The 26833-nt window shown below is 37.4% G+C and overlaps 1 protein-coding gene and 1 non-coding gene across 2 annotated transcripts in view; one reads left to right on the top strand and one right to left on the bottom strand.

Annotated features, from left to right (window-relative positions):
• Positions 1 to 26833, top strand: part of LRPPRC (leucine rich pentatricopeptide repeat containing) — a 117622-nt gene that overhangs the window by 88575 nt on the left and 2214 nt on the right. The window contains exons 30-36 of the mRNA XM_005575990.5: positions 3481 to 3607; positions 11060 to 11148; positions 15304 to 15508; positions 17206 to 17345; positions 17473 to 17588; positions 20090 to 20164; positions 22159 to 22243. Of these exons, the coding sequence (XP_005576047.3) occupies positions 3481 to 3607; positions 11060 to 11148; positions 15304 to 15508; positions 17206 to 17345; positions 17473 to 17588; positions 20090 to 20164; positions 22159 to 22243 (837 nt within the window). The remainder of the gene's footprint in view (positions 1 to 3480; positions 3608 to 11059; positions 11149 to 15303; positions 15509 to 17205; positions 17346 to 17472; positions 17589 to 20089; positions 20165 to 22158; positions 22244 to 26833) is intronic.
• On the bottom strand, positions 23958 to 24064 carry LOC123568456 (U6 spliceosomal RNA). Its single transcript, XR_006691836.2, has one exon. It is a non-coding gene; the product is annotated as a U6 spliceosomal RNA (small nuclear RNA).

Genomic DNA, 26833 nt, shown 5'->3' on the forward strand with positions numbered 1-26833 from the left:
TACTCTTATTTTCTTTACTTTTATTAATTTCTTTTCATTCTAGCTTTCCATAGAATGATTCCTTCAGTTTTAGGGTGGATTTCAAGGATGGTTTATGATAGTTTACCATTAAGGAAATAAATACAACAGAATTCTTTTTTTAAATATTAGTATTGATAGTTTTGAGGTTTGTTTATTAGAAAGGAACCAATGTAGACATTTATGGAACTTCTTCATTTCCTAACTTAACTAGAAGGCTTGGCTAGGCTTACAGGCTTGGGAGGCCAACGTGGGCAGATCACTTGAGCCCAGGAGTTTGAGACCTGCCTATGCAACTTGGTGGTATCCCATCTCTCCAGAAAATACACAGATTAGCCTGGCTTGGTGGCACAGGCCTATAGTCCCGGCTACTCAGGAGGTTGAGGTGAGAGGATCAGGAGGTTGAAGCTGCATTGAGCCATGATCGCACCTGGATGATTGAGTGAGACCCTATCAGAAAAAAAAAAAAATATATATGTGGCAGTGATGTAAAATGTATGAAGTAAAAATAAGCTAAGTTCTTATGCCTCCTCAGTTACCTCTATAGTATAACTTTTTATTCATTCTGAGTCATTTTCTTTTCTTTTTGAGACGGAGTCTTGCTCTGTCACCCAGGCTGGAGAGCAGTGGTGCATTCTCGGCTCACTGCAACCTCCACCTCCCGGGTTCAAATGATTCTCCTGTCTCAGCCTCCCAAGTAGCTGGGACTACAGGTGCGCACCAGTCTATTCAGTCTATATATGTTTCAGTACATGCTGTGCATCTTTGAAAGTGAAGTATAAGATTAAGCTTGATCAATACTATGTAAATGTTCTGGTGAAGTGTTTTTTTTTTTTTTTTTTTTTTGTGAAACAGAGTCTCACTCTGTTGCCCAGGCTGGAGCGCAGTGGTGCAACCTCTGCCTTCCAGGCTCAAGTGATTCTCCTGCCTCAGCCTCTCAAGTAGCTGGGATTATAGGCGCCCGCCACTATGTCCGGCTTTTTTTTTTTCTTTTGTATTTTTAGTGGAGATGGGGATTCACCATGTTGGCCAGGCTAGTCTCAAACTCCTTACCTCAAGTGATCCGCCCGCGTAGCCTCCCAGAGTGCTGGGATTATAGGCGTGAGCCACCACCAAGCCCGTCCTCTGGTGAAGCTTTGATTTGACCAAAATGAATAGTTAGTGTACAGTTTAAGTGAAAACATTTAAGTAGTTAAATACAATGTAGTTAAATACAAAGTAGTTAAATACAATGCAGTGCGTATTATAAATGTAGAGCTACCTCTATTCTGGAATTTTCATTTATCTAATTGGTTTCATCCTGTTAATTCTTTTTTTTTGGGGGGTGGGGGTTAGAATATTGGTCTGTCACCCAGGATAGAGTGCAGTAGTGCAATCTCAGCTCACTGCAACCTCTGTCTCCTGGGTTCAAGCAATTCTTCAGCCTCAGCCTCCCAAGTAGCTGGGATTGCAGGCGCCCCCCGGCGAATTTTTGTATTTTTGGTATATACCGGGTTTCACCATGTTGTCCAGGCTGGTCTCGAACTCCTTACCTCAAGTGATCCTCCTACCTTGGCCTCCCAAAGTGCCGGGATTACAGGTGTGAGCCACTGTGCCCGGCCATAATCTCAGGATTCGAATGTTTCGTGAAATGTGAATGCTTTGAAAATTGAATGATTACATTAACACTTTTCTGGTAGTTCAGTCTACTTAGAGGCGTCTCATGATTGTCACATCAGAAACAAATGTATGGTGAATGGGTTTGGTATAGTAAAATGCTAATAAAAAAAAAAAACTAATAGGGACTAATATACTCAGCCACACCAAGTTAATGTGAAGACCACAATTTTAGAAAACAACAAGAGTTTCCAAATAAGTGTGAAATATTATGTATGATTGTTAGGAAGTTGACAATAATTATATTGCATCTTAAGTTTTTAGCCCCCTAAAAAGCATTGGGTATTGAATGGCAGATTTTATTGCAGTCATCTTATTGTGTGTCGTGGTTTAAATATTTTATTTAGCAGAGCTGTTCTGTGACTTTAATAAGTAAATAAAACTTTCTTAAATTTGTGATGCATTGATACTGGTACTCGAATGAAGATATGTCATTTTCTCCCATTTCAGAAAAGTGAAATACACCAAATAGACTAGGTATCTGATGGAAATGATACTGGAGTTTCTTCTTGCATATTAGCGTGTTTTTATTTTCTGTTTTTTGCCAGTGTCCTGGAATATACAGTTGTTCACAACCATAGAAATCTAGTGTAAGGCACTTGGAAATTTAATGACTAACAGGGACTGTTCTATGGAAGACTTACTTGAAATGTGATAAACTTGTGCCATTGTTACTTTCACTTGCCCAAACTGTTCTCCTTAGTTAAGATGCAAATATAAATGTTGTCATATTTTTTTCTCCAAATTTAGCTTAAAGGGATAAATATTTCTTTTGACAGTGCCACTTAAGTTTAATTAAGGGGCTAATGCACACATCCCCTAACTCATACATAGAAGCATAGCAATTTTTGCATGTTCAGAAACTTCTAAAGTAGCTTAAAATGTTCTTCTGAACATTAAATAATATCATATTCCGTCTTAATTAGAAGTTTTATATTTCCTTACATTGAGCCCTATATTCGTAGAACTATCACGTAGGCCATACGTGATAGTTCAGTTATGCCCCATCTTTATTGTGATTTGTTTATACACAGAAGGGAGTAGATTGTAGTTTCAGTTGGCTGTTTATAGCCAGGCAATTTTATTTCAGAAAAGTAAGTGACTGAAAAGTGTAGTTACTTCTCTTTTGGTAACATCTTTTCATTCACTGACAGTTATTGTGAACAAGTGAAATAAAACTGTTAATCAGTCAAACAAATGTTGCTTAGTTTACTTGTTAGATATCTGTATATTTGAAAATTGTATGTTTTTGTATAAGTCCTGTCGTAGCCAAATAATGTGATCTCCTAATTTTAGAATTATAGGCTATATTCTCTTTAGTGCTATTGTGTTGAAATGTTAACCATTGTAACCACCCACTTATAGATTAAAGATTGCTTTAAAATGAATCTTTTGCTCCCCTCAATCTAAATTATACCTCTGGTTTATTTGGACTTTAACACACATTTTGCGATTTATTTTGAAACTAGTATCATCTTTTCATAAATTCAGAAGAGCTATTTCTCATTTTTATTAGAAAGAAAATAATTTATCAACTTAAGAAAGCTCGTATGAGAAATCATTTTAAGAGGAAACCCCTTCAGGCACCATCCATTCGGATTAAGTTGTAATTTCCAAAACCGTAGCTTTGTCTTTAAAATATTTGAAGAATTACGTCAGTGTGTCTCTCTATAGAGTGGCAACAGTGGGTTGGTATTAAAAAGCAGAAATATTTGGGTTTAGGTCTTTGTTTCAGGACTTTTTCCATCCTTTTGGCATTTCAGAATAATGTCATCTCATTTATTTTTTGTCTGTTTTCTCTCATAGAGGCATATGGTATTTTCCTGAAAGCAAAACAGCAAAACGTTGTATTTAATGCTGAAACCTACAGTGATCTCATTAAATTACTGCTGTCAAAAGAGTATTTTACACAAGCAGTGGAAGTGAAAGCATTGTAAGTATTAGTCCATTTATTAAACCTCTTGTTTAAAAAAGAATATTGGCTACCATTAGCCAATAATAATAATAATGTGCTGTGTAGTGCAATTGCTTGATTGGCCTCAGCTACCCATACAAATCATATGAAATGGTTAACTAATTTTATCAGGGTTTTTTCACCTTAAAAAAAAAAAAAAAAAAAACCATTACTGGCCATACACAATGTAGTACATTTTGCTTAATGTTCCATCACGATTCATTTAAGATATCCATGCACAGAAAAGTAATTTTATTATATTCTGTTTCTTGTTCAGCAGCTAAATCCATGTACCTTTTGTGGGGGGAGTAGCCTGAGAAAACAAAGACACCATAGACTTTGAACTTAGACTAAGATTTGAATCTTACTTGAAAGTTCTGTGACCTTGGGAAAATTACCTGCCATCTCTGATCATTAGTTTTTCTTCTGTATGATGAGTGTATGATAATATTACTTAATACTAAAGATTTCTTCTAGGTGTTGAAGAAGGTAGTGTGAAGTAGAAAAAACATAGGTACTGAACACATTTTATTTGTGTTTCCCCCTCCTTTCGTGTTTTTTAATTAAAAAGAAAAATAATCTGACTGGGCGAGGTGGCTCATGCCCGTGATCCCACAAGTTCGGGAGGCGGAGGTGGGTGGATCACCTGAGGTCAGGAGTTTGAGACCAGCCTGACCAACATGGTGCAACCCCGTGTCTACTAAAAATACAAAAATTAGCCGGTCATGGTGGCGTTTGCCTGTAATCCCAGCTACTCAAGAGGCTGGGACAGGAATATCACTTGAACCCAGGAGGTGGAGGCTGCGGTGAGCTGAGATTGCGCCACTGCACTCCAGCCTGGGTGACAAAAAGGAGACCCTGTCTCAAAAAAGAAAAGAAGAAGAAAAGGAATAATCTGAAAAAATTTTTAAGTCCACAACACTTTTAGAATATTAGAATCCTAAGGAGAAAATGGATACCTGCCATCCTTTCACATCACAAGAAAACCTGGCAGTGTCCTAGTGTTGCTAAAGTTATGCATCATAGGCCGTAGTTACTGTCTGTGTTTTAGTATTGAAAATCGTGTTCTATGTGACTGTACTTGTCTGTGTGTATGTGTGTGTGGTCTTGAATCATCATTTGTATGTCTTGATACAAGACAGTTGCACTAGGACTGTCGGGTTTTCAATGTACTCTGTGTGTCATTTGTGTGTTTTCTCAATTCCTAATCAAATTATATCTATATCTCTAGAACACTCGATATACCCTTAATTAGTGACTTGGAAAATTTGACATTGAGCAGTATCCTGTCATAGGTCAAGGGTGTGGATCATCTAAAATTACTTTCCTCAGAAAATTATGAAACTCTCCATGCCAACCCTCTCCATGATAATGAAGGAGAGCTAGAAAAAAGAGAAGCATTTTGTGTTGAGAATTAAGTCTGATTAAGTGATGAGATAGAAGCAAAGACAGAAAACTTAAAAAAAATTAGATTTTGGGTTTGGTCATGAAGACCTCTGAAATACTTCCTAAAAGTACAGGTTTTAATTTTTTTTTTTTTCTTTCTCATTTTCATTGGGTTTGTTCTAGAACAGTGATCCTTATTCTGGTAGCATAAAAAGATTTCCTCACAGCTCACCACAAAGATTATGATTCAGCCAATTTGGTGTGGGGTCTGAGAATGTACATTTTACTCCATACCCCAGGTGATTGAAGAATCATGTCTTAAACATTTTGATCGCATATGATTAATAACAAATTGTACTTGATATATCACATGTAACTATATTATGAAACATACTCAAAATAGAAAATCGCATATGATTAATAACAAATTGTACTTGATATATCACATGTAACTATATTATAAAACATACTCAAAATAGAAAATCTTCATAAGATGAAATTTTTAAAAAGAGATTTAAGCCCAGGCATGTTGGCTCATGCCTGTAATCCCAGCACTTTGGGAGGCTAAGGCTGAAGGATCACTTGAGGTCAGGAGTTCGAGACCAGCCCGGGCCAACATGGTAAAACCCTGTCTCTACTAAGAATATAAAAATTAGTTGCCGGGCGCGGTGGCTCAAGCCTGTAATCCCAGCACTTTGGGAGGCCGAGGCGGGTGGATCACGAGGTCAGGAGATCGAGACTATCCTGGCTAACATGGTGAAACCCCGTCTCTACTAAAAATACAAAAAACTAGCCAGGCGTGGTGGCGGGCGCCTGTAGTCTCAGCTTAGTCTCAGCTACTTGGCTGAGGCGGGAGAATGGCGTGAACCCGGGAGGCGGAGCTTGCAGTGAGCCGAGATCGCGCCACTGCACTCCAGCCTGGGAGACACAGCGAGACTCCGTCTCAAAAAAAAAAAAAATTAGCCTGGTGTGGTGGCGGGCGCCTGTAATCCGAGCCACTCGGGAAGCTGAGGCAGGATAATCGTTTGAACCTGGGTGGCAGAGGTTGCAGTGAACCCAGCCTAGGCGACAGAGCGAGACTCTGTCTCAAAAAAAAAAAAAAAAAAGAGATGTAAAGGTTTTCTTGCCTCACCCTAGAGTGTTCATACAGTGTACATGCCGCTCATTGAAGACCACTGGTCTAGAGTAGTTTCAAAACGGCAGTTGCAGCCAATTAGTGGGTCATGACATCTATTAAGTGGGACAGAACCAACATTGTATTAATGAAATAGTATAGACTATTTCAGAGTACTTCTGTAGTAAAGATACTATTTCATGAAAAGTTGCTTTCAGTTATGCGTGTGTGTGTATGTATCTGTGGATTGGGTTGTCATGTAAAACATCATTTCTTACTATAGTCCTCCCATAGATCTTGATCTACCAAGGTTGAAACCGCTGACCTGGAAGATAGTTGTAAGCATGACCTCTATTTGCCTTAAATTTACAACCTGTGAAATATAGGTTTATCTTTTTTTTTTTCCTTTAAGTTCTAGGGTACATGTGCACAACGTGCAGGTTTGTTACATATGTATACATGAGCCATGTTGGCGTGCTGCACCCATTAACTTGTCATTTACATTAGGTATATCTCCTAATGCTATCCCTCCCCCCTCCCCACAATAGGACCCGGTGTGTGATGTTCCCCTTCCTGTGTTTAAGTGATCTCATTGTTCAATTCCCACCTATGAGTGAAATTCTGTTCTTGCGATAGTTTGCTGAGAATGATGGTTTTCAGCTGCATCCATGTCCCTACAAATGACATGAACTCATCCTTTTTTATGGCTGCATAGTATTCCATGGTGTATATGTGCCACATTTTCTTAATCCAGTCTGTCACTGATGGACATTTGGGTTGATTCCAAGTCTTTGCTATTGTGAATAGTGCCGCAATAAACATACATGTGCATGTGTCTCTATAGCAGCATGACTTATAATCCTTTGGGTATATCCCCAGTAATGGGATGGCTGGGTCAAATGATATTTCTAGTTCTAGATCCTTGAGGAATCGCCACACTGTTTTCCACAATGGTTGAACTAGTTTACAGTCCCACCAACAGTGTAAAAGTGTTCCTATTTCTCCACATCCTCTCCAGCACCTGTTGTTTCCTGATTTTTTAATGATTGCCAAGGTTTATCTTCTTCCCTTCTCTAGATCTTCATGAAGCCTTCTTGAGGTATGATTGACATGTAAAAAGATATATATTTAATGTATCTATCTCAGTGAGTTAGGGGATAAGTGTACACCCTTGGAACCATTTCCCACTTCAAGGTCACAAACATATCCTTCCCCTTCCAGAGTTTCTTCCCACCCTCAATATTATTATTTATTGGGTTTTATGTGTGAGAGAACACACTTGTGATCTTTCCTCTTAGCAATTTTCAGTATAAATACAGTATTGTTAGCTGTTGGCACTAAGCTGTATAGAGCTCTAGAACTTAACTTATCTTCCATAACTGAAACTACTTTAACCATTATCTCATTTCCCCTCCTCCTAGTCCTTGGCATCCGCCATCATGCTCTGCTTCTTAGTTTGATATGCAAGTAAGACTTTTAGCTGTGTTATCTACCAGGGTTATTTGGGAGTTGCCTTCCCCCATGCATCTTTATGCACCCAAGAGAACCCAAGATCCAAAGCCTGAAGTCAGTCTGGGCTTTGGATGCATGTCCTCTCCCTTGAACCAATAAAATGTTATATCTGACTATGTAGAATTGTTTCATGGCTTAAATTGTTGAGTACTTTAAAAAATAATGCTGGACTGAAAATTCAGAAGTGAAAGTTCAAGTTACTAATTATCCAACTATGTTACTTGAGGTATTTCAAGAGATATTTGTGGATTCAGTTCCTGTTTATTGCCAACTAGGTCCTCCCTTCCCATTCCCATTCTGTGTCAGTGATCAGAGTGAAAAACAATTGTTGCTTTGTTATAGGCAACTTTATTATAATATGGTGGCCAAATGAGCTACTGTAGCAAATGGCAGTACCGCTCTAGTATTATTCGGGCAGTCTTACTCTGGATCCATAGCTATCTGTTACAGTTTTCTATGTAATGTCACTTGGTCAACCTTAAGAGCCATGGTTTTGGTGGAGCATGGTGGCTCAGTGGCTAACGGCTATAATCCCAGCACTTTGGGAGATCAAGGCAGGTGGATCAGTTGACGTCAGGATTTCGAGACCAGCCTGGCCAACTTGGTGAAACCCTGTCTCTACTAAAAATAGGAACAATTAGTCAGGCGTGGTGGCGCATGCCTGTAATCCCAGTTACTCAGGAGGCTGAGGCAGGAAAACGACTTGAACCCAGGAGGCGGAGGTTGCAGTTAGCCAAGATTGTACCACTGCACTCCAGCCTGAGTGACAGAGGAAAAAAAAAAAAGCCATAGTGTCATTTTTATTTTGCCTTTGTTGTCATCTAATATGTTACAGATATACTTGACCTCTAATAAGATTTCAACTTTATTTACAAAGTCATTTAACCTTCCCAATAAGCCATGAAACCTCAAAAGTAATAGTAACTGCTGCCTTTTAAAAATGTTCAATAAACCAACTTTCTTTCATTTTTTAGTTTCCTCATGGTTCAAAATAATTTATCTGTAGTAAATGCTTTCAAGGGAGGGAAACCACTTATTCAAAGAGCAGTAGGGGATATAAACTCTTGTTTTAAATCTCTGCTAACATTAAACCATATTCTTAGGGACTTTAGGAATCATGTAACAACAACCCTACTTTATCTTTTGAGAGTAGAACTTGATTTTCTCTCGTTCCTCTTGGCTTCCTGTATCATTCTGTTCGGAAATAATGCTATGTCTGTCACTGATGATTTTTATTGAATTGGCCAGTTTTTGTTATCCTAAATAATATAATCACCAACTAATGTCCTTTGTGCATGTTATGTAAGCACAGTCATTGCTTACACGAAAGCTCACTTCTCATGCCTATATTACATGTATTATACCATATTTACTTTAAAATGTTACCTAAAATCCATTAAAACCATAAGGCAACAAGTCTTAAATTTGAAATGCTGTCGTTTCAGAGCAATAAATTCTCTGAAATGTCCAATGTGAAAGTTTCCCTATAATACTGTCTTCTTTGGTTAAGATAGTTTAATTTTTGCAGTTGATTGTAAATTGAAAGAGGGGTACTCTTTTTCCCCTATAATTTTTTTCCCTTCATTTTGACAGTTCTAAAAATAAAATGTCTGGAATTCTCTGCTATCCAGTTCAGTAACCACTAGTCCTATGTGACTGCTTAAATTTAAATTAGTTAAAATATAAATAAGATTTCTGTTTCTTCATCAGAGTAGCCATATGGCTAGTGGCTAACCGTGTTGGACAACACAAGTGAAGAATATTCCCATCATCACAGAAGGTTTGATTTGACAGCTCTGGACTCGATTTTTTCGAGTTTTAATTTTGAAAGATCAAAATTAGGAGTCAAAAGTTAATGTCTTTTATTATATCGTATAAATGATTCCAATGCAAAGATCTCTACCCGCAACTTTTTAAAACTTTTCTCTTTTTGCCACTTTGGAATCTGTTTTGGTTGTAATTGATCAGTTTCTACATATGTAGGATATATTATTATAGAATAGATCTGGGGTTTCTTCTTCCTGATATTTATCTCCACTTTCATATTTGTAATGAGCAGGCAACTTGAGACAGGAAGAGATTATTGAAAAAGAACGTTATAGGCTTTGAGGTTTTTGAAAGGTTTGTAGTTCATACTTAGTGTCAGTTAAAAGAGAAGTTTCGTTACCTTGTGGTTTTAATGGATTGTAGGTGAATATTTTTAAGTTAATATGGTATAATACATGTAATAATATTAGAAGTGAGCTTTTAATAGTGTCTAATTTTTATTTAATCATGCTAAAGATTGAGAAAGTAAATCCTTTGTGCCATTCGTAGTCTCATGCATGAGTTGTTGACTTAAGAGCTTTGACAGATGGGACAAAGGAGAAAAGTCAAACTGAGCAATGGGTGCTTTGGTGGGATTAAGAGGATTGGTCAGAGGAATAAGAAAATCCCGTGTCCAGGGACTGTAGGGGGTGGACCTTAGAGGCTGAAAGTGACTGAGAGGATGGGCATGTCATGGTGTCTCTGGAGGATTTTCTTGGGATTGATGAGAATAATTTAGCAGTGACCCCGCTTTCGTTGCAATCTGCCCAGCTTATATGTCCATGTTAGATTTTCTAATTCAGAGATGAACTCTGGGAGCATTAAGGATGCTGAAATTTCATCGCAGGAGATGCACAAACAGTGTAGCAAACAGAAATCTTCAGCTAGGTTTTGGGGTTTCCTGTTTGCTTTTGTTGTTTCATTTTGCTTTTTTTAATCCTGTAGGTTTTATTGAAAAGTCAAGTGATTTTTTTGCTCTTGAGTTTTAAAAGTTGGTGTTTCATTTCAAACTTAAGGCTAGGGCAAGATGGTTGTGTGAAATTTTTAATTTTAAAGTACCAATAGTTTGAGTCCTGTAGTATGTTTGGCTTCAAAAACTGTATGAATCTAGATGGCAGAAATTTGAAAATTAATTGACCAAATGATACAGTGTTAGTAATCTGCTTTAGTTTATATTTAAAATGTACGGTGCTGAAAATAAATCTTCATTTTTGTTTCTGGAAGAAGAGTTTTACATTTTATAATTACTGTGAATGTAGAAAAAAAAAAAAGTATCCAGCTTAGGATACGGCAGAACAATGCGGGGCACGCAGTTATTTTAGTCATCTAATATGTCAGCATTCAAGAATCTGAACCGATTGTTTAAAAAAAATCTTGTACTTTGTTTCTTTTGTTGCTCATTTCCAACTTTGTCATCTGTCAGAATGCAAAAAAAAATTATCCTTCTATAACCATTGACAGGATAACACAAAAGCTGTCTCCAGGTCGATATTTTGCAGCAATATTTTTAACATACGAACAGTAGTTTTTATAATTTCACCTTGGTGCTCAACCATTTATTATCATATCAGAAGCATGTCAGTAATTCCTTTCTAAATGTCTGCTTCTTTTAGCGCGGAGACCCACATCAAGGGCTTCACACTGAACGATGCTGCCAACAGCCTCCTCATCATAACGCAAGTTAGGCGGGATTATTTGAAAGGTATGTCACAATGCTTGACCTTTACGTCACATTAATGCCTCTGCAGATTTTTCTTGTAACGCCCTTCGAATACTTGGATAAAGGAGTCCATTTAGCAAATTACCTGCTTATCAAGAGCCTTTTGTGGTAGCTGAGAGACGTAAATTACTGTACATGCATTTATAATACAGCTTGAATATGAATGTACTTGTCATTTGACCACTTAGTCCAGTTTCCATTCCATTTAACACAAGATGGGTTTTCTTAAGATGAATCACAGCTCTTCAGACATGCAAAATTTGTGTTCCAGAACGAGAGAAAGTACAGGCTTTCAAGTGCGTTAAAATTCACAGCACAAGTCATTTTGCTTTGGAAATTAACATACTTTAGAGCATCTGAAACAATTCCCAGCAGTTGTTTCTTGCATATTGTGTTGGTTGTGTGTGAGATAGCAAATGAGTTAAATTGAGTGTTAAATGTGTGGGATTGTGCACCAAATGATTATAATATTGATTTTTAAAACTTAATCTAATACTTTTTAAATAGTTCATAACACAAACAGCAATAAAATACAGTGTTTGTTTGAAGTTTAGGTTTTCAAATTAATGTTAAGAGAATGACACCTGAAAGATGTAGACATGACTTTGGGGAGGATTGGGGTGGGGGCCATTGGTTTGGTAGAGGCTGTTTAAGAGTTTTCAAGCGGATGAAATTGGATATGGAGGTCTTACGAATGATCTCCCAAGGGGGACTATGATGAATCTCTTAAATTTAGGTAAGTAACTTTCCACTTCAAGATTTACATTTGAATTTGAGTGAATACAGTGATACTGCAGTTTTGCCAATACAACAAAACCCACTTAGGAGATCTCTAAGGAAGGTTGAAAAAGCTCTGGAAGTGTAACCTCATTGCTTCCTCTCTCTGTAATAATGGTGTTATTCCTCATTGCATGTTTTGGTTTTGTTTTGTTTTAGGGTTTTGTTTTGGTTTTTGGTTTTTTGGTTTTTTGGGTTTTTTTGAGATAGGGTCTCATTCCGTTGCCCAGGCTAGAGTACAGTGGTGGCATGGCTCACTGCAACCTCCGCCTCCTGGGTTCAAGCGATTCTCCCACCTCAGCCTCCTGAGTAGCTGGGATTACAGGCGCCTGCCACCATGCCCAACTAATTTTTGTATTTTCACTAGAGACGGGGTTTCACCATGTTGGCCAGGCTGGTCTTGAACTCCTGACCTCAAATGATTCTCCCGCCTTGGCCTCCCAAAGTGCTGGGATTACAGACATGAGCCACCGTGCCCGTCCTGCATGTTTATCACATAATTTCACATCCTTGAGAGGAAGTTGTTGTTTAATTGTGCAACTTTAATGTTGCTTATAATACCTAAATGTACTGGTCTTTAGCTGTCTTCCTAATTGATTAGTACTGAATATGTAAGTGAATAGAAAACACTTTTTGTGCCCAGACTTTTGTGGCTAGGCGCAGTGGCTCACACCTGTAATCCCAGCATTTTGGGAGGCCGTGGCAGGAGGATTGCTTGAGTCCAGGAGTTCAAGACCAGCCTGGGCAATGTAGCGAGACCTGGTCTCTACAAAAAATTTTTAAATAGCCAGGCATGGTGGCATGCGCCTGTAGTTCCAGCTACTTAGGAGGCAGAGGTGGGAGAATCGTTTAAGCCCAGGAGGTTGAGGCTGCCATGACCCATGATGGTGCCACTGCACTCAGCCTGAGCAAGAGCGAAATCCTTCCCCTGGCCCCCCCAAAAATGACTTTATGTCCTGTTAGTATTTTATGTAATAAAATGATAAACAATTTTAAAACAATGAAAAGTTAAACTTGCTCGCCATATAAATAAGCTCATTGTCTTAAATAGCTTTTGTTTCTGTAGACATGGAGATAAGAACAAAACACTTTTCTGATTTCAGAGGTTCATTTTTCAGCTGAATCTGACCCAAATTTCTTCAGCTTGATTGGTACCCTTTATTTTTATGTTAGGTGCCCTGTGTAAGCTACAGGAAAGGACATGGTATCATTTATCATCTACTCTTCTGAGCTGTTCAGCTCAACTGGAGGTTGCCTGAGAGCAGGAGCCTTGAACCCACTGTTGCGGCACTACCTCTTCCACCCCCACCCCACCCCCCTTCCTGAGCATATCACCACAAACCTGTTGTTGGAGTAAAATGATCATCAGTGAGGACAGGAGTGGTGTTTGCACTTATTTTGCTCCATGGCTGATGAGAGCTCTTAATTTTTAAAAGTCCCCTTCTGTTCTTCTGCCTTTCTCTGTTTTAGGTTTCTTTTTCTCAACCCCATCTAAAATAGGAAGAAAAAATAAAGCCGATTAAATTTTACTGTTGGTGAATATTAATAGCTGATACGTGGCACTTGTACAGTGTAATCAGTATCACTAGTGAGTAATTGTGTAAATGTTGGAATTAGGTGACAGTGGGAAAGGACCTGGGGTGAGGGATGTGGATGGGTATCATTTTTGGTGTCCCTGAAGTCATTAACTGTACAGAAGGCAAGCCTTATATGAGAATAGGATTTAGGTCACAAGGTCCTGTGCTATCTTTGGACAGACATGAAATGGTCTGTTCTCCCCACCCTTCTGCTCTCTCGTGCACACACGCACTCGTAGATGGAAGCCCTGGGATCGTTGGAATCTTCGAGTCTTGTTTAAAAATATGACCTTACCTTGGGCAAACTAATCTCTGTGCCCAGGTGTCTCATCTGTAAAATTGGTACTTGTCTCGGAAGGGTAGTTGTGAGAGTAGCTGTTTAAACTGCTGTGCCTGGTATGTAGTAAATGCTCAGTAAGTTTGAGTTACTGTCGTCACCATCATTAATCTTATTTTTGTTATTACTGTTTTAACGTACTGTGGGAAGATCCTCCCTAGCTGACAATATTCTTGGTTAATAAGACTATTATTATAATTATCTGTGTATGACCACCCAGTAACAAAATTTTATCAAGCCTATTATAAACTATATTTTTAAAATAGTATAAAAACATTTTTTGTTTCCTATATGTGCATGTGTATTTTTAAATTTTTATTGACTATGCTTTTTAAACTTTTTCTTTTTTCCCATTTTAGAATGAGTGGTTTAGATTGTATATCTCAAATAATTATAAATTGTTTATTCATTAATGAACACTAAATTCATCATGTCTTTCCACTGTATTTTTAGTAGACTTTAATTAATACCCTTTCCCTATTTCTCTGTAAAGCTAAGCTGTTCTTATTTGGAGAGTCTTAGTTTTGTCTAAGTTACATTGCTTTAGTTGCTGTAAAGCTATAAGTTTTCTTTGATAATGGTAGGGGTAATTGTTATGCTGTTCCTCAGTCTACCACTTTATTTCATATCATGATTTTGCTACAGTTTTATGAGTCAGTTAGCTAGAAGGCTATTCCATAGTTATTTACAATCAAGTACTTGAAAGTATAATACTTCAAAAAAACATATAAACAAAACTCCATTGATTATACAGATGCTGCTCAACTTACCGATGGGGCTAAGTCCGGATAAACTCATCTTAAGTTGACAATGCATTAACTACCCCATAAACCCATCGTAAGTCAGGGACTATCTGTATTCATGGGTATCAATAGGCTTTTTTTTTTTTTTTTTTTTTTTAATTTAGTGCAAGAAAATAATCACAGGGCATCTAATCATAAAATAAATTTGTTGGTGTGAAAGTTGAATGTTTCAGTTTGGAACATTGATCCTAGAGGGAGATACTGTTTTTGAGAAAGAATTGTTGGGATATTGAGTTTCGATGATCATTTAATCTTTGAGTTAATAAAATCTGGACAAGTATGAGCATGGATAGAAGTCACACATTTTTGGAAACTCTAATTTTTAGAAACTCTTATTTATATTCATTTGAACTTATCAACTTTAGTCACTAAATGTTATCCCTAAATGGAACTCATATTGTTGGTAACATTTGTATTTTCTCTGTGCCTGAAAGAAATTTCTCAGGCCTCAAATATCTTATGTAGTCAAGTACATAATTTTGGGGGTATCTCATGAAGTATTAATATTTTCTGTAATCTAAATTATTCATAGCTTTTTGTATATGGCCATTTGGTGCTCATATTTAAAAGCTGGTTTTCAAAATGCATTAAAGTCAGCACAGGTCATATAAGAAAAGCCGTGTCTCCTGCTCTTGTATTTTAGAGGCTCTAACAACGCTGAAAACAGCATTGGATCAGCAGCAGACCCCTTCGGGGATAGCAGTGACCCGCCTCATCCAGGCATTGGCCATGAAGGGTGATGTTGAAAACATAGAAGTAGTTCAGAAGATGGTAAATGGACTCGAAGAATCCATTGGACTTTCAAAAATGGTTTTCATCAATAACACTGCTTTGGCACAAATAAAGAAGTGAGTACTTGCAAGCCTTCTTTTCCTTCATTGGCCACTAGAATGGGCATTACCTGAGATACCACCTTTTAAAAACTTTTAGACATGTGGAAACCATATCAACTGCAGAGGAAATGTTGATGTTAGTTGCTGATTAGGGAGTAATTATATGTTGAAAAATATGTTTTTTCTTTACCTTAAATCTTAGAATAAACAGCATTTTACCAAATTCATAAATCTTGCTCCACGGTTGATAACCTTTCTCATTCCTGTGTATATATGTCAGACCTCTTGTCGAAACACATGTTCAGAAATGAAAAATGACCTCATTTGTTTGTCAGTAATATCTGACAGGAACACTAGTAGAATATTGTGAAGCAGAGGGCCCTGCAAGCTTGTTAAAAATGTGCATTTCTGTATTCATATTCCTTACCCACCCTGTGAACACACCCCCCCCCCACAAAAAGGGAGGTATTTAGAGCTGATTTTCTTACCACTGTCTCTAAATTCCTTTTGAGAATTACCCCTATAGAAGTAAATAAGGACTTGATTTTTAATAAGCCCCCTAGCAAAGTACTTTATGGAATTTGATACTCTTAATATGTTTTTAGAAAAAATGTTCTTTAGTAATCTTGCATACATTTAATGGGACATGATATTAAAATGTAATGTTTGTTTTTGTAGGGGTTTTTTTTGTTTGTTCTTTCTTCGAGCAGAGAAACAGTTGTGTTTTGTTTTGACCTTTTCAAACTATTTCCCCAAATATAACTTTCCTTTAATAAGAAAATGTGATTGTTTTAAATCAGAAGATTGAGGAGATTACTCATCTAAGAACTGGGTGAATTTTAAAGTTTTACCATATAAACACAGTTTTATATGATTTGGAGAACATATTCACTATTAAGTAATTCTTTAAAACTTATAAGAAAAATATATTGTAACAGAGTATTCATTTTTAGAGAATTCTTATGTTTAATATAATTTCAACACAATATTGACTGATTGGATTTAGTATGCCATAACAGTAAGGTATCCATTATAGATTACCTTAACCAACAAGATAGTCAGAGATAATTTTTACCGTAACTTGCTAAATAAGACCATGTAACTGATTTTTTTCAAAGTGTGAAGATACTTTTTCCTGAGGTTTTTAGTATAAATTGAGTATTTTCCAAATGTATCATACCTGACAAAAAGAAATTGAGGCGACTGTAAGTTAGAGACATGCATATATGCCTTTTGAAACATCATCAGTATCTTTAAGAACCCTGGGATGTTAAATATGATTTTTATGCAGTAGTGACCAGTTGTGGATCATAAAGCCAAAATTATAGCATTTATAGAAGTTTTCATTTTATATCCAAAGAGTGGCAAAAATATTTAAGATACAGAATTTTTTAAGTTATCTTCATTAATTCTCCTGTATATAGTTGTTTGATCTTGTCTGTAGAGCATTGTTAAAACAAGCAACTATTTCAACTGCTGTGAAATAAGATAAGCAACCACAGTAGCATGAACCAGCTAGTGATTGTTTTTGCTACTTAAATGTGATTGGGTTTCAGTTGCAGTGTTTTTATTTGATTACTTGTAAATGTATTTCATTTTTTTCCTAAAGTATTAGCATGAGTGGATATAAAAGTAAGTTCTTATACTAAACTGTCTGCAATATTAATATAAAAGCAAATTTTAAAATAATTTATTTTGCTTTTTTCTAACAGCAATAACATAGATGTCGCAATAGAAAACATTGAAAATATGCTTACTTCAGAGAATCCAGTCATTGAACTCCAATACTTCGGCTTGGCATACTTATTCAGAAAAGTAATAGAGGAGCAGTTGGAACCAGCAGTTGAAAAGAGTAAGTTAGTTGTTTATGCTAAAGAACACAAAAGCACATTTTCTCTCTAGTGAGACTAGACCAAATTTCTTTGGTAGGTGAGTTATACCACTGTTCTAATGATTTTTCTTACCTGTCATTTTTCCAGTAAGCATCATGGCAGAGAGATTGGCCAATCAGTTTGCAATTTATAAACCTGTCACTGATTTTTTCCTTCAACTTGTGGACGCAGGCAAGGTGGACGATGCCAGAGCTCTCCTACAGGTAATGACCCTCCACTCATGGAGCAGTGGGGCTCGAGGCTTGCAAGAAGTAAACTGAGAAATTCCTAGACATAGGTGTGTGGTGGAATACTGGAAATTCAGTGTGGTGCGCAGCTAGCCTGTTTAAATTCAGTGTGAATCAAGGTTGCAGGACAAGGACTGGATGGTAGGTTTTAGGTTAGTTGTTTTTAAAGATCCCAGATCAAACCAGAAATGTCCTTAGAATTAAGGTTGGAAGGGAGTGGGGTGGGGAGTAGGTAGGGGCAATGAGTTTTGCTGAAATAATTAAAGGCAAATGTTTCTGTGCAGATAGGTAATGCAAAACAACAATTTCTTTGATTTTCTGCTTTAATTTCTCAAATGCTCTAGATACTGTGCATCACCATGGCAACACAGTTTGCAAACAAAAAGTAGGAAATGTTTGCTTTTCAAGTACAGCTTCTCACTTGAATACTCAAACATTCTCGGTGCCTTATTCAAGGTTTATTAAGAGTTGAATATGTTTTCTATTCACTTGTGTGTCACAGACACATTAAATGACAAATGCAGGTCTCTGTGGCCCGCACTCTCAGTTAAATTAGCAATCTTCAGCGAAGGAGACAACTGCATTCATGCCATTTTAACAGCACTAAATATAAAGCTACGCCAAGTGCCGACAGAACGGTGGGTGATCGGAGCTGCCACTGGCAATGTACACAAACAGGCACCGCCGGGGAGCCCCTTCCCAGCAGGTGGCAGTCAAACAGTCACCGTGATCCCGCCAGCGGCTGTGTTTGTGTAGACTCCCTGTGTCAAATTGAGGCCTGGGACCAATTTCTGATCGTAAATAGTATTATATTCCCTTACATTTTTACCAGCTGCAGAAGATGTTAAGTAGTAGATAGGGAAGGTAAAACTGTACCCATGTGCTTGACCTCCAGTTTTGATCCTTAAAGTTCATCTAGTTTGACAGTGGAATCCAAGCCATTTTTAAAAGGAATTCTTGAAAAACTGGGTCTCTGTTAACAGTTTTATAAAGGATGAATTAGCACTGCTTCTCAGACTCTTACTTTTGTTGCTGGAGAAGAGAAATTCCAGTTCACTGGGAATTTTCTTGCTTTGTTTGGCTTGTTTACTTTTTTTTCCCTTTGATTTTTTTTTTTTTTTTTAATTTTAAGGAAAAGGCAGTTTATGATAGGGATTTCAGGACTTTTAAAATTGTTTTATTTTGCTATCTTCCGTGGTTTAAAAAAAAAAGATACTCATGCTTTATCTTCATACGTACATATCTAAGTACCTACTAGGGGTGTAATAAGCATATACATATCTAATTTTACACATGATGGTATGCAATCAGTTTTAACACATCCTTTTGATAGTTCTTTAGAAAGTGGCACTTGGTACTTCATCTACCAGCTTGTTCTCTGCCATAATCAAGGTTTTTCTTGAAGAGCACGATTGACAGCTGCCTAGGTGGGAGGCAGCAGGGATGGTACCTACTCCCTCAGAAAGAACTGCGTTATGTGCAGTGACCTCACCGAAGGGCTCTTGGTGGTAGCTGAGTGTTGATGCCACAGCAGAGTCTTTTCATTTACCATCTCATCACTAGACAGGGGTTTCAGATGATAAACCCTTCACCCATCCTTTACCTGCTTGTCAAACAGTAAGAGATTATTCTTGCTGTAGCGAAGAATACTTTATTCACAGATGTCAAAAACATCAGTGCATAATGTAAATGTTCTGTGTGTCCCTAAAAAGTTCTTTTTATACCATTAGTTTTAGTATTGACAGTGTTTTAAAGCTTTGAAAGAGCAGTGTTTTTAGAAACTTAAAAGAATGACATCTGTGATGAGTGTAAACTAAAATATTGTCTTGCCATATTTGATTTTACTATAGCATCTAAGATTGGATAGACACTTGATTTATCTGGTCTGTCATATAAACTTTTTTTTGAGTTTAACTTTGGTCTCTTTCTCAAGCGCTGGCTGTCTGTTGCAATGAAAGCCTTTTATAAAATAGAGAGATTGAAATCAGTCCTTTTGTATGCATAAGTGTAGGTAATTATACTTTAAAGAGAACTTGCTTTGTACATTTTAATTTTTATAAAGAAACGAGCAGTTATCTCCCTGACACCTTATTAAATGTATAATTAACCTTATGATCCCTAGCTCACTTGTGAATGCTTGGCAGTATAATTGGAGAGGAATAGTGTTTCTTTTTTTCCTCTTTCTTTGCAGTCCTAAACCTTATTCTGTGGTTGTTGAAGCATTAGTTTAATTTTTCCCTTTTCTTTTTAAACAAACTTTATACTTGCAATGCCAAGGACAGCATTTAGCAAAGCTTGGCATAGCTTACACTTGTTTTCTTTTTTCTTGCCTTAAAAAATAATAGTCGACTATTAGGCCTTCCTATTGGTAATAATACACTACTGTATTATTGTGAACTTTCTTAATTGGAAATATTCAGTTTGATCCGCTTGTTTATCAGAAACCTTCACTTACTGAATAATGTTTTAATTTTTAGAGATGTGGTGCAATTGCTGAACAAACCTCGATTTTGTTGGTGTTCTTCCTTAGGAATGGTGGGAAACAAGGAAAGGTACTCTGCTTTACTTGCTAACAAATCAACGATACTGCACGTGCCTTGCTCAGAAGTATTGAATTTAACATAAAAGCCTATTGGTTCAGGACCTTATTTGAGAATACTGTAGAGATTCAAGACTTTTCTTGTCTTTACTTACTTACTTTTAGAGGATGTTGATAGAGTCAGTTTTGTCATCTTTTAGCTGTAACTAGAAATGTAAAACAAGTTCATGCAGGAATTTTCCACTTACATAGTTATGCATTGAGAGCTCCAAGAAAAGGCCCTTAAAAATGCAAGATTAGGCCAGGCATGGTGGCTCACACCTGTAATCCCAGCACTTTGGGAGGCCGAGGTGGGTGGATCACTTGAGGTCAGGAGTTTGAGACCAGCCTGGCCAGCATGGCGAAACCTTGTCTTTACTTTAAAAAAAAAAAAAAAAAAAAAAGGAAGATTAAAATTACATTGCTTAGGTCACCTTGGGACAGTTAACAATGCAGAAGCACTGCCAAGGGAAATGTATACTCCAGAGTGTCTCCCAGCACGTGGCTACTTTTGAGCATTTATCAGGTATAAACCATCAGGTAAATGAGCCACTTGGCTTTCAAATTGATATGGAGCCACAAATATTCTAATTTGTACAGTTACTTTTTTTTTACACTGTATAAGGAAGGGGTGGGTGAGTGTGTAACAGAACCAAGTCCTTTTGAAAAATTTATTATTTAAAAAAGTTTCTGTGGGTACATAGTAGGTATATTAAATTCTATTGATGTTTAACAGTAAGTATAAAATTAAATTTCTCTTAGATCTCATTTTACCTCTTGTACACCAGAAACTACATTCTTAGTTTATTTGGGTTCTTTATGAAGTTTCAAACCACATGTCGACTGTGATGCTTGTTTTACTTGAAACATTTAGGCTGTGTCCATTTTGGGAGATCTACGTTTTCCTTAATTTCTACACACTTCCCCTAAATATACCTACACTTTTTAAAAATTTGCTTCATTGCGTCTGTGACTCATGTATTTATTTACTATAAACAACTTTTAGAAAGTATTTAATTGCCCTTTCTTTCCTGTCAGAGGCTACGTTTTTATATTTGTGATTAAAAAGTACAAGGAATCTGAAAAGCACTTGTCAGTCCACATGTGGGATTGTGCCAAGTCCCTGTTCCCTTGTCCAGGAGATGGGACGGGAAATGCACAGCAACATATCTGCTTAGAACATTCCACCCAGGAGAGTTTAAAATAGAAGAAGCCCTGGGAGGATGCAGGTCCAGGTGTGGACTGAATAAACATGCTATAAAAAGGAGTTAGGATTTTTAAGATGCCTGTTAACAGTGTTCCATTGTTTGACAGTAAAATAGTTAAGCCAGATTTTGCTCCTCTTGGTGAGATGGGAAGAAGGCATAAATGTTTATATGTCCATCATGGATTTATCCGGCGATGTTGGAGTAGGGTGGGAAATACTCAGCAGATATTCATTAGGGCATAGCAGTTCTGTATTCACTTGCTACAGGAAATAAAACCATAGCTGAGTCTGCTTATTCCCTGGAAGAAGTAAGTAAAAATTTCAGTGAGATCCTGGAAATGCTCTTTTTTGTATGTCAAGTGGGTAAAACTTCAGAATGTTTTAACTGAATTCTTTACAATTTCATCAACCAGTTGTGGCACCTAAAGATAGGGTTATCTCTCTACCCTTGGGAATCTTATAACTTCTTGGTATGGTATGGTCACCACTTGACAAAAGAAACAATGTTTTTCATATTCTAGGAAAATATTTGTAGAAATGTAAGTGGAATTGCATTAACTGTGAAAAATGCTGGTTTGTTTTAGCTGTAGATTATTGAGTCAATATCAAATGCTAATATACAAGGGACAATAGTCCATTAAATTGAATAGGCAGTTCTGTTATAATTATTGTGAAAAATTTTAATATAGGGTTGATTTGTCAGTGTTCTATTTCACTGTTAATTGAGGTTTTGGTAATACTACCTTTATTTAATTTCCTAGGCATCAACTCTGAAATCTCTGTTAGAATTGATTCCTGAATTAAACGAAAAGGAAGAAGCATATAGTTCCCTCATGAAAAGCTATGGTAATATAAGTTTAATTTGACTATATTATTGGATTATTTAAATGGCTTTATTATTTAAGTGACTATGTTATGTAAATGACTTGTAGTATAGTCAACTAAGTCAGTCTTCAGCTCAAAGGCAGTAATCCTAAATATCAGGTAATTATGATATAAATAACTCAGTGCTAGAATATGTTTTTAAACCATATATTAAGAAAAATATGAAATTATGCATATAACTTTAACATTAAAAAGTATTACTGAACATCTTCCGAGCAGTCCAGGTATATTGAGTAGAATCCCAGTCTCCTGGAAAGACCTAGAAATCCTCTTGGACTTATATATCAGAAACTAGTTCAGTCTCTCCAAGGGCCTGCCACCTGAAACAAGCAGAAATTTGAGACTCACTTAACCGGCCTTCTTGCTCCTTCAGTACTCTCTCTGCTTGCCTGCTACTCCTTTGAAATGATAGACCCTTGATTAAAAAGTAGCCCAAGGTTTTTACATCCCAGTTCAAATTCTGGTCTTTTAACCAGTTTGTTCCCTGATTGCCAGACAATCACATATGAAAGGAAACTAGTCTAAAGTTTCCTCAGTCATCAAAATAAATGTTAGCATTTCTCAATCATGATCGCCTCTCCATCTGTTGCCCACTGATTTGCTCACTGGAGGCATGGGGTAAATAATTGCTTCATTGATTTTATCTATGGGAGGACAACAGACTCAGGAGTCAGAATTAGTAAGTCAGTTCTCTTTTTCTATACTTCTGAGGAGAACATTCTGTATTTCAAAATAGAGATATAGTCATAAAATTTCTCAAATTTCCAGTAACTAACCACAGGCATACCTGGAAGATATGGTTCCAGACCACCACATTAAAGCAAATATATAATGAACAAAGTGAGTTACATGAATTTTTTGGTTTCCCAGTGCATATAAAAGTTACATTTACACGATAGTGTAGTGTATTAAGTGTGCAATAGCGTTATGTTTTTAAAAAATACATACCTTAATTTTAAAATACTTTATTGCTAAAAATAGTTAACAATCCTCTGAGCCTTCAGTGAGTCGTAATCTTGCTGGTAGAAGGTCTCGCCTCAATGCTGATGGCTGAAGGTTGAGGTGTCTTAAAATAAGACAACAATAAAGTTTCCCACATCAACTGACTTTTCCTTTCATGAAAGATTTCTCTGTACTATGCGATGTTGTTTGTTAGCATTTTATCTGCAGTTGAACATCTTTTCAAAATTGGAGTCAATCTTCTCAAACCATACAATTGCTTTATTAACTAAATGTATGCCATATTCTAAATCCTTTGTTGTCATCTAAACAGTGTTCACGGCATCTTCACCAAGAGTAGATTCCTTCTCAAGAAACCACTTTCTTTGCTCATCTGTAGGAAACAGCTTCTCATCATGTTAAGTTTGATCATGAAATTGCAGCAGTTCAGTCACATCTTCAGGCTCCACTTCTCCTTCTAGTGGTCTTGCTATTTCCACCACATCTGCAGTGATTTCCTCCACAGAGATCTTGAGACCCTCGAAGGGGTTCATCCACGAGGGTTGGAGTCAGCTTCTCCCAAACTCCTGTTAATAAATGTTCTTAATGGCATCTAGAATGGTGAACCTGTCCCAGAGGGTTTTCAGTTCACTTTGCCCAGACCCATCAGAAGAATCACTGTCTGTGTCAGCTATAGCCGCATGAAACATGTTTGTTTTTGTTTTAATTTTATTTTGAAAACATGGAATACTTTACACATTTGCATGCCATCTTTGTGCGGGGGCCATGCTAATCTTCTCTGTATCATTCCAATTTTAGTGCATGTGTTGCCGAAGTGAGCCCAAAATGTATAAGACTTGAAAGTCTAGATTACTCCTTGATCTATGGGCTGCAGAATGGATGTTGTATTAGGGCACCTGAGAACATTAATCTCCCTGTATATCTCCTTCAGAGCTCTTGGGTGACCAGGTGCATTATCACTGAGCAGTAATATTTTGAAAGGAATCTTTTTTTTCCTGAGCAGTAGGTCTCTACAGCAGGCTTTAAATACTCAGTAAACCATGTATAAACATCAGTGCTGTCCTCCAGGCTTTGTTGTTCCATTTATAGAACACAGACAGAATAAATTTAGCATAATTCTTAAGGGTCCTAGGATTTGGGAATGCTAAGTGAGCACTGGCTTCAACTTAAAGTCACCAGCTGCATTAGCCATTGAAAATAGAGTCAACCTATCCTTTGAAGCCAAGCATTGGCTTTTCCTCTCTAGCTATGAAAGTCTTAGATGACATCTTCTAATATAAGACTGTTTTATCTACATTGAGTATCTGTCGTTCAGTGTAGCCGCCTTCATCAGTGGTCTTAGCTAGATTTTCTGGATAACCTGCTGTAGCTTCTGCATCAGTATTTGCTGCTTCACCTTGGACTTTTATGTCATAGAGATGGCTTCTCTCCTTAAACCTCAAGAACCAGCCTCTGCTAGCTTCAGACTTTCCTTTTATAACTTCTTCACCTCTCTCAGCCTTCTTAGAATTGAAGAGTGTTAGGGCCTTGCACTGGATTAGGCTTTGGCTTTTAAGGGAATGTTGAGGCTGGTTTGATCTTATATCCAGACCAATAAAACTTTCTCCATTTCAGCAGTAAGGCTGTGTCAGTTTCTTATCATTTGTGTGTTCAGTGGAGTAGCACTTTTAATTTCCTTCAAGGACTTTTCCTTTGCATTCACAACTGGCTGTTCCACGCAAGAAGCCTCGCTTTCAGCCTATCTCGGCTTTTGACATGCCTTCCTCAGTAAGCTAAGCTTAATCGTTTCTCACTTTTGATTTAAAATGAGAGATGTGTGACTCTTCCTTTCACTTGAACACTTAGAGGCTATTACAGAGTTTTTAATTGGCCTAATTTCAATATTGTTGTGTCTCAGAGAATAGGGAGGCCTGAGGAGAGGAAGACGGCAGAACTGCTAGTCAACATCGCAGTCAGAACACATTTCTCACGTTTGCCATCTTCGTGTGCATGGTTCATAGCACCCCCCAAACAATTACAGTAGCAACATCAAAGATCACTGGTCACAGATCACCATAACAGACATAACAATAATAAGTTTGAAATATTCCAAGAATTACCAGAGTGTGACACGGAGACACAAAGCAAGCACATACTGTTGGGAAAATGGCATTGATAGACTTGCTCAAGGCAGGGTTACCACAAACCTTCAATTTGTAAATAACGCAACATCTGTAAAGTGCATTAAAGCCAAGGTATGCCTGTAATGTAAAATCGTGTCAAATGCCTAAAACTATATGTGTTACTACTAAATTAGGTAATCCATCTTGGGAGGAAGGTAGAAAAATCAGGAAGTAAGAAGGCAAGATGCTGGAATTTTCAGAGCAGCTTCCTAGAAGATAGAGCTTGAGCCCTTGATAGTAGTAGGGAAAGGGTTCAGCTCCTTAGGGAGGGGAATAAAGGATTTACACAAGAAGTTGACTTCATGGAAACAGCAAAGATGTGTTCCAACTCCTCTAAGAGCTGATGAGTCATTCACCCTCATTCCACTCTGGGAGACTCTGATTGCTCAACTTCTTATATCCACGTTAGGGGGATCCCCTGATGCTGCTGGAGTTGCGATTGACAATATCAGAGTCAGCGTAGGGCAGGGGTTTATTTGGTGGTTAGATGCTAACAATCTAATGCAAAATTAAAGAGTTGAATTACCAGCAGTAATTGTTAGCAGAGACCTTACGATCTCAATGGTAAACTAAAAAATTTCCACAAGTCAGCCACAAGTAGACAGCCAGCCAAATTTGGCTCCTAAGTTATTTTATCATTCACTTAAGTGAAAGTAGTATAACTTGTTAATGTCTTCTTACAGGTTTTTTTTTTTTTTTTTTTTGAGACGGAGTCTTGCTCTGTCACCCAGGCTGGAGTGCAGTGGCACGATCTCGGCTCACTGCAAGCTCCGCCTCCCAGGTTCACGCCATTCTCCTGCCTCAGCCTCCCGAGTAACTGGGACTACAGGTGCCCGGCACCATGCCCAGCTAATTTTTTGTATTTTTAGTAGAGACGGGGTTTCACCGTGTTAGCCAGGATGGTCTTGATCTCCTGACCTCGTGATCTGCCCACCTTGGCCTCCCAAAGTGCTGGGATTACAGGCGTGAGCCACCACGCCCGGCCTATAGGTTTTTTTTGTGTGTATCACTGTAGCTAACTATATTCTCCATATTTATTTCACAATAGAAAAATGAAAAACTTTTTTGGTGTTGAGCTGATGATCTTGATGTACATTTCTCCATAATTGACATGTCCCTCTCCACAACAGTTCCTGGATTATCTTGATTTCAAAGTGGTTTTAAGCCAAAGGGGATTGAATGGTATGTGTGTGTATTTTATAACTGAGGACTTCAGTTTGTGGTCACTTGAACTATCATAGGTCTTCAAAATAATACCTACGTGAATGGTACCATTAGTATTATTCTAAAGGCCTTTAAATGTAGCCATATTTGTCATTTTCTTCTCCTTCAAACTGAGTGATGCTGAATGAGGGATGTAGAGAAGAAGTGAGGGAGATGGTAGATTCTGAGCATGGCTTCTTACTGAAGGTAGTTAAGTGTTCATTTG

The sequence above is a fragment of the Macaca fascicularis genome, chromosome 13, assembly GCF_037993035.2.
Source record: "Macaca fascicularis isolate 582-1 chromosome 13, T2T-MFA8v1.1".
NCBI classification, from domain to species: domain Eukaryota; kingdom Metazoa; phylum Chordata; class Mammalia; order Primates; family Cercopithecidae; genus Macaca; species Macaca fascicularis.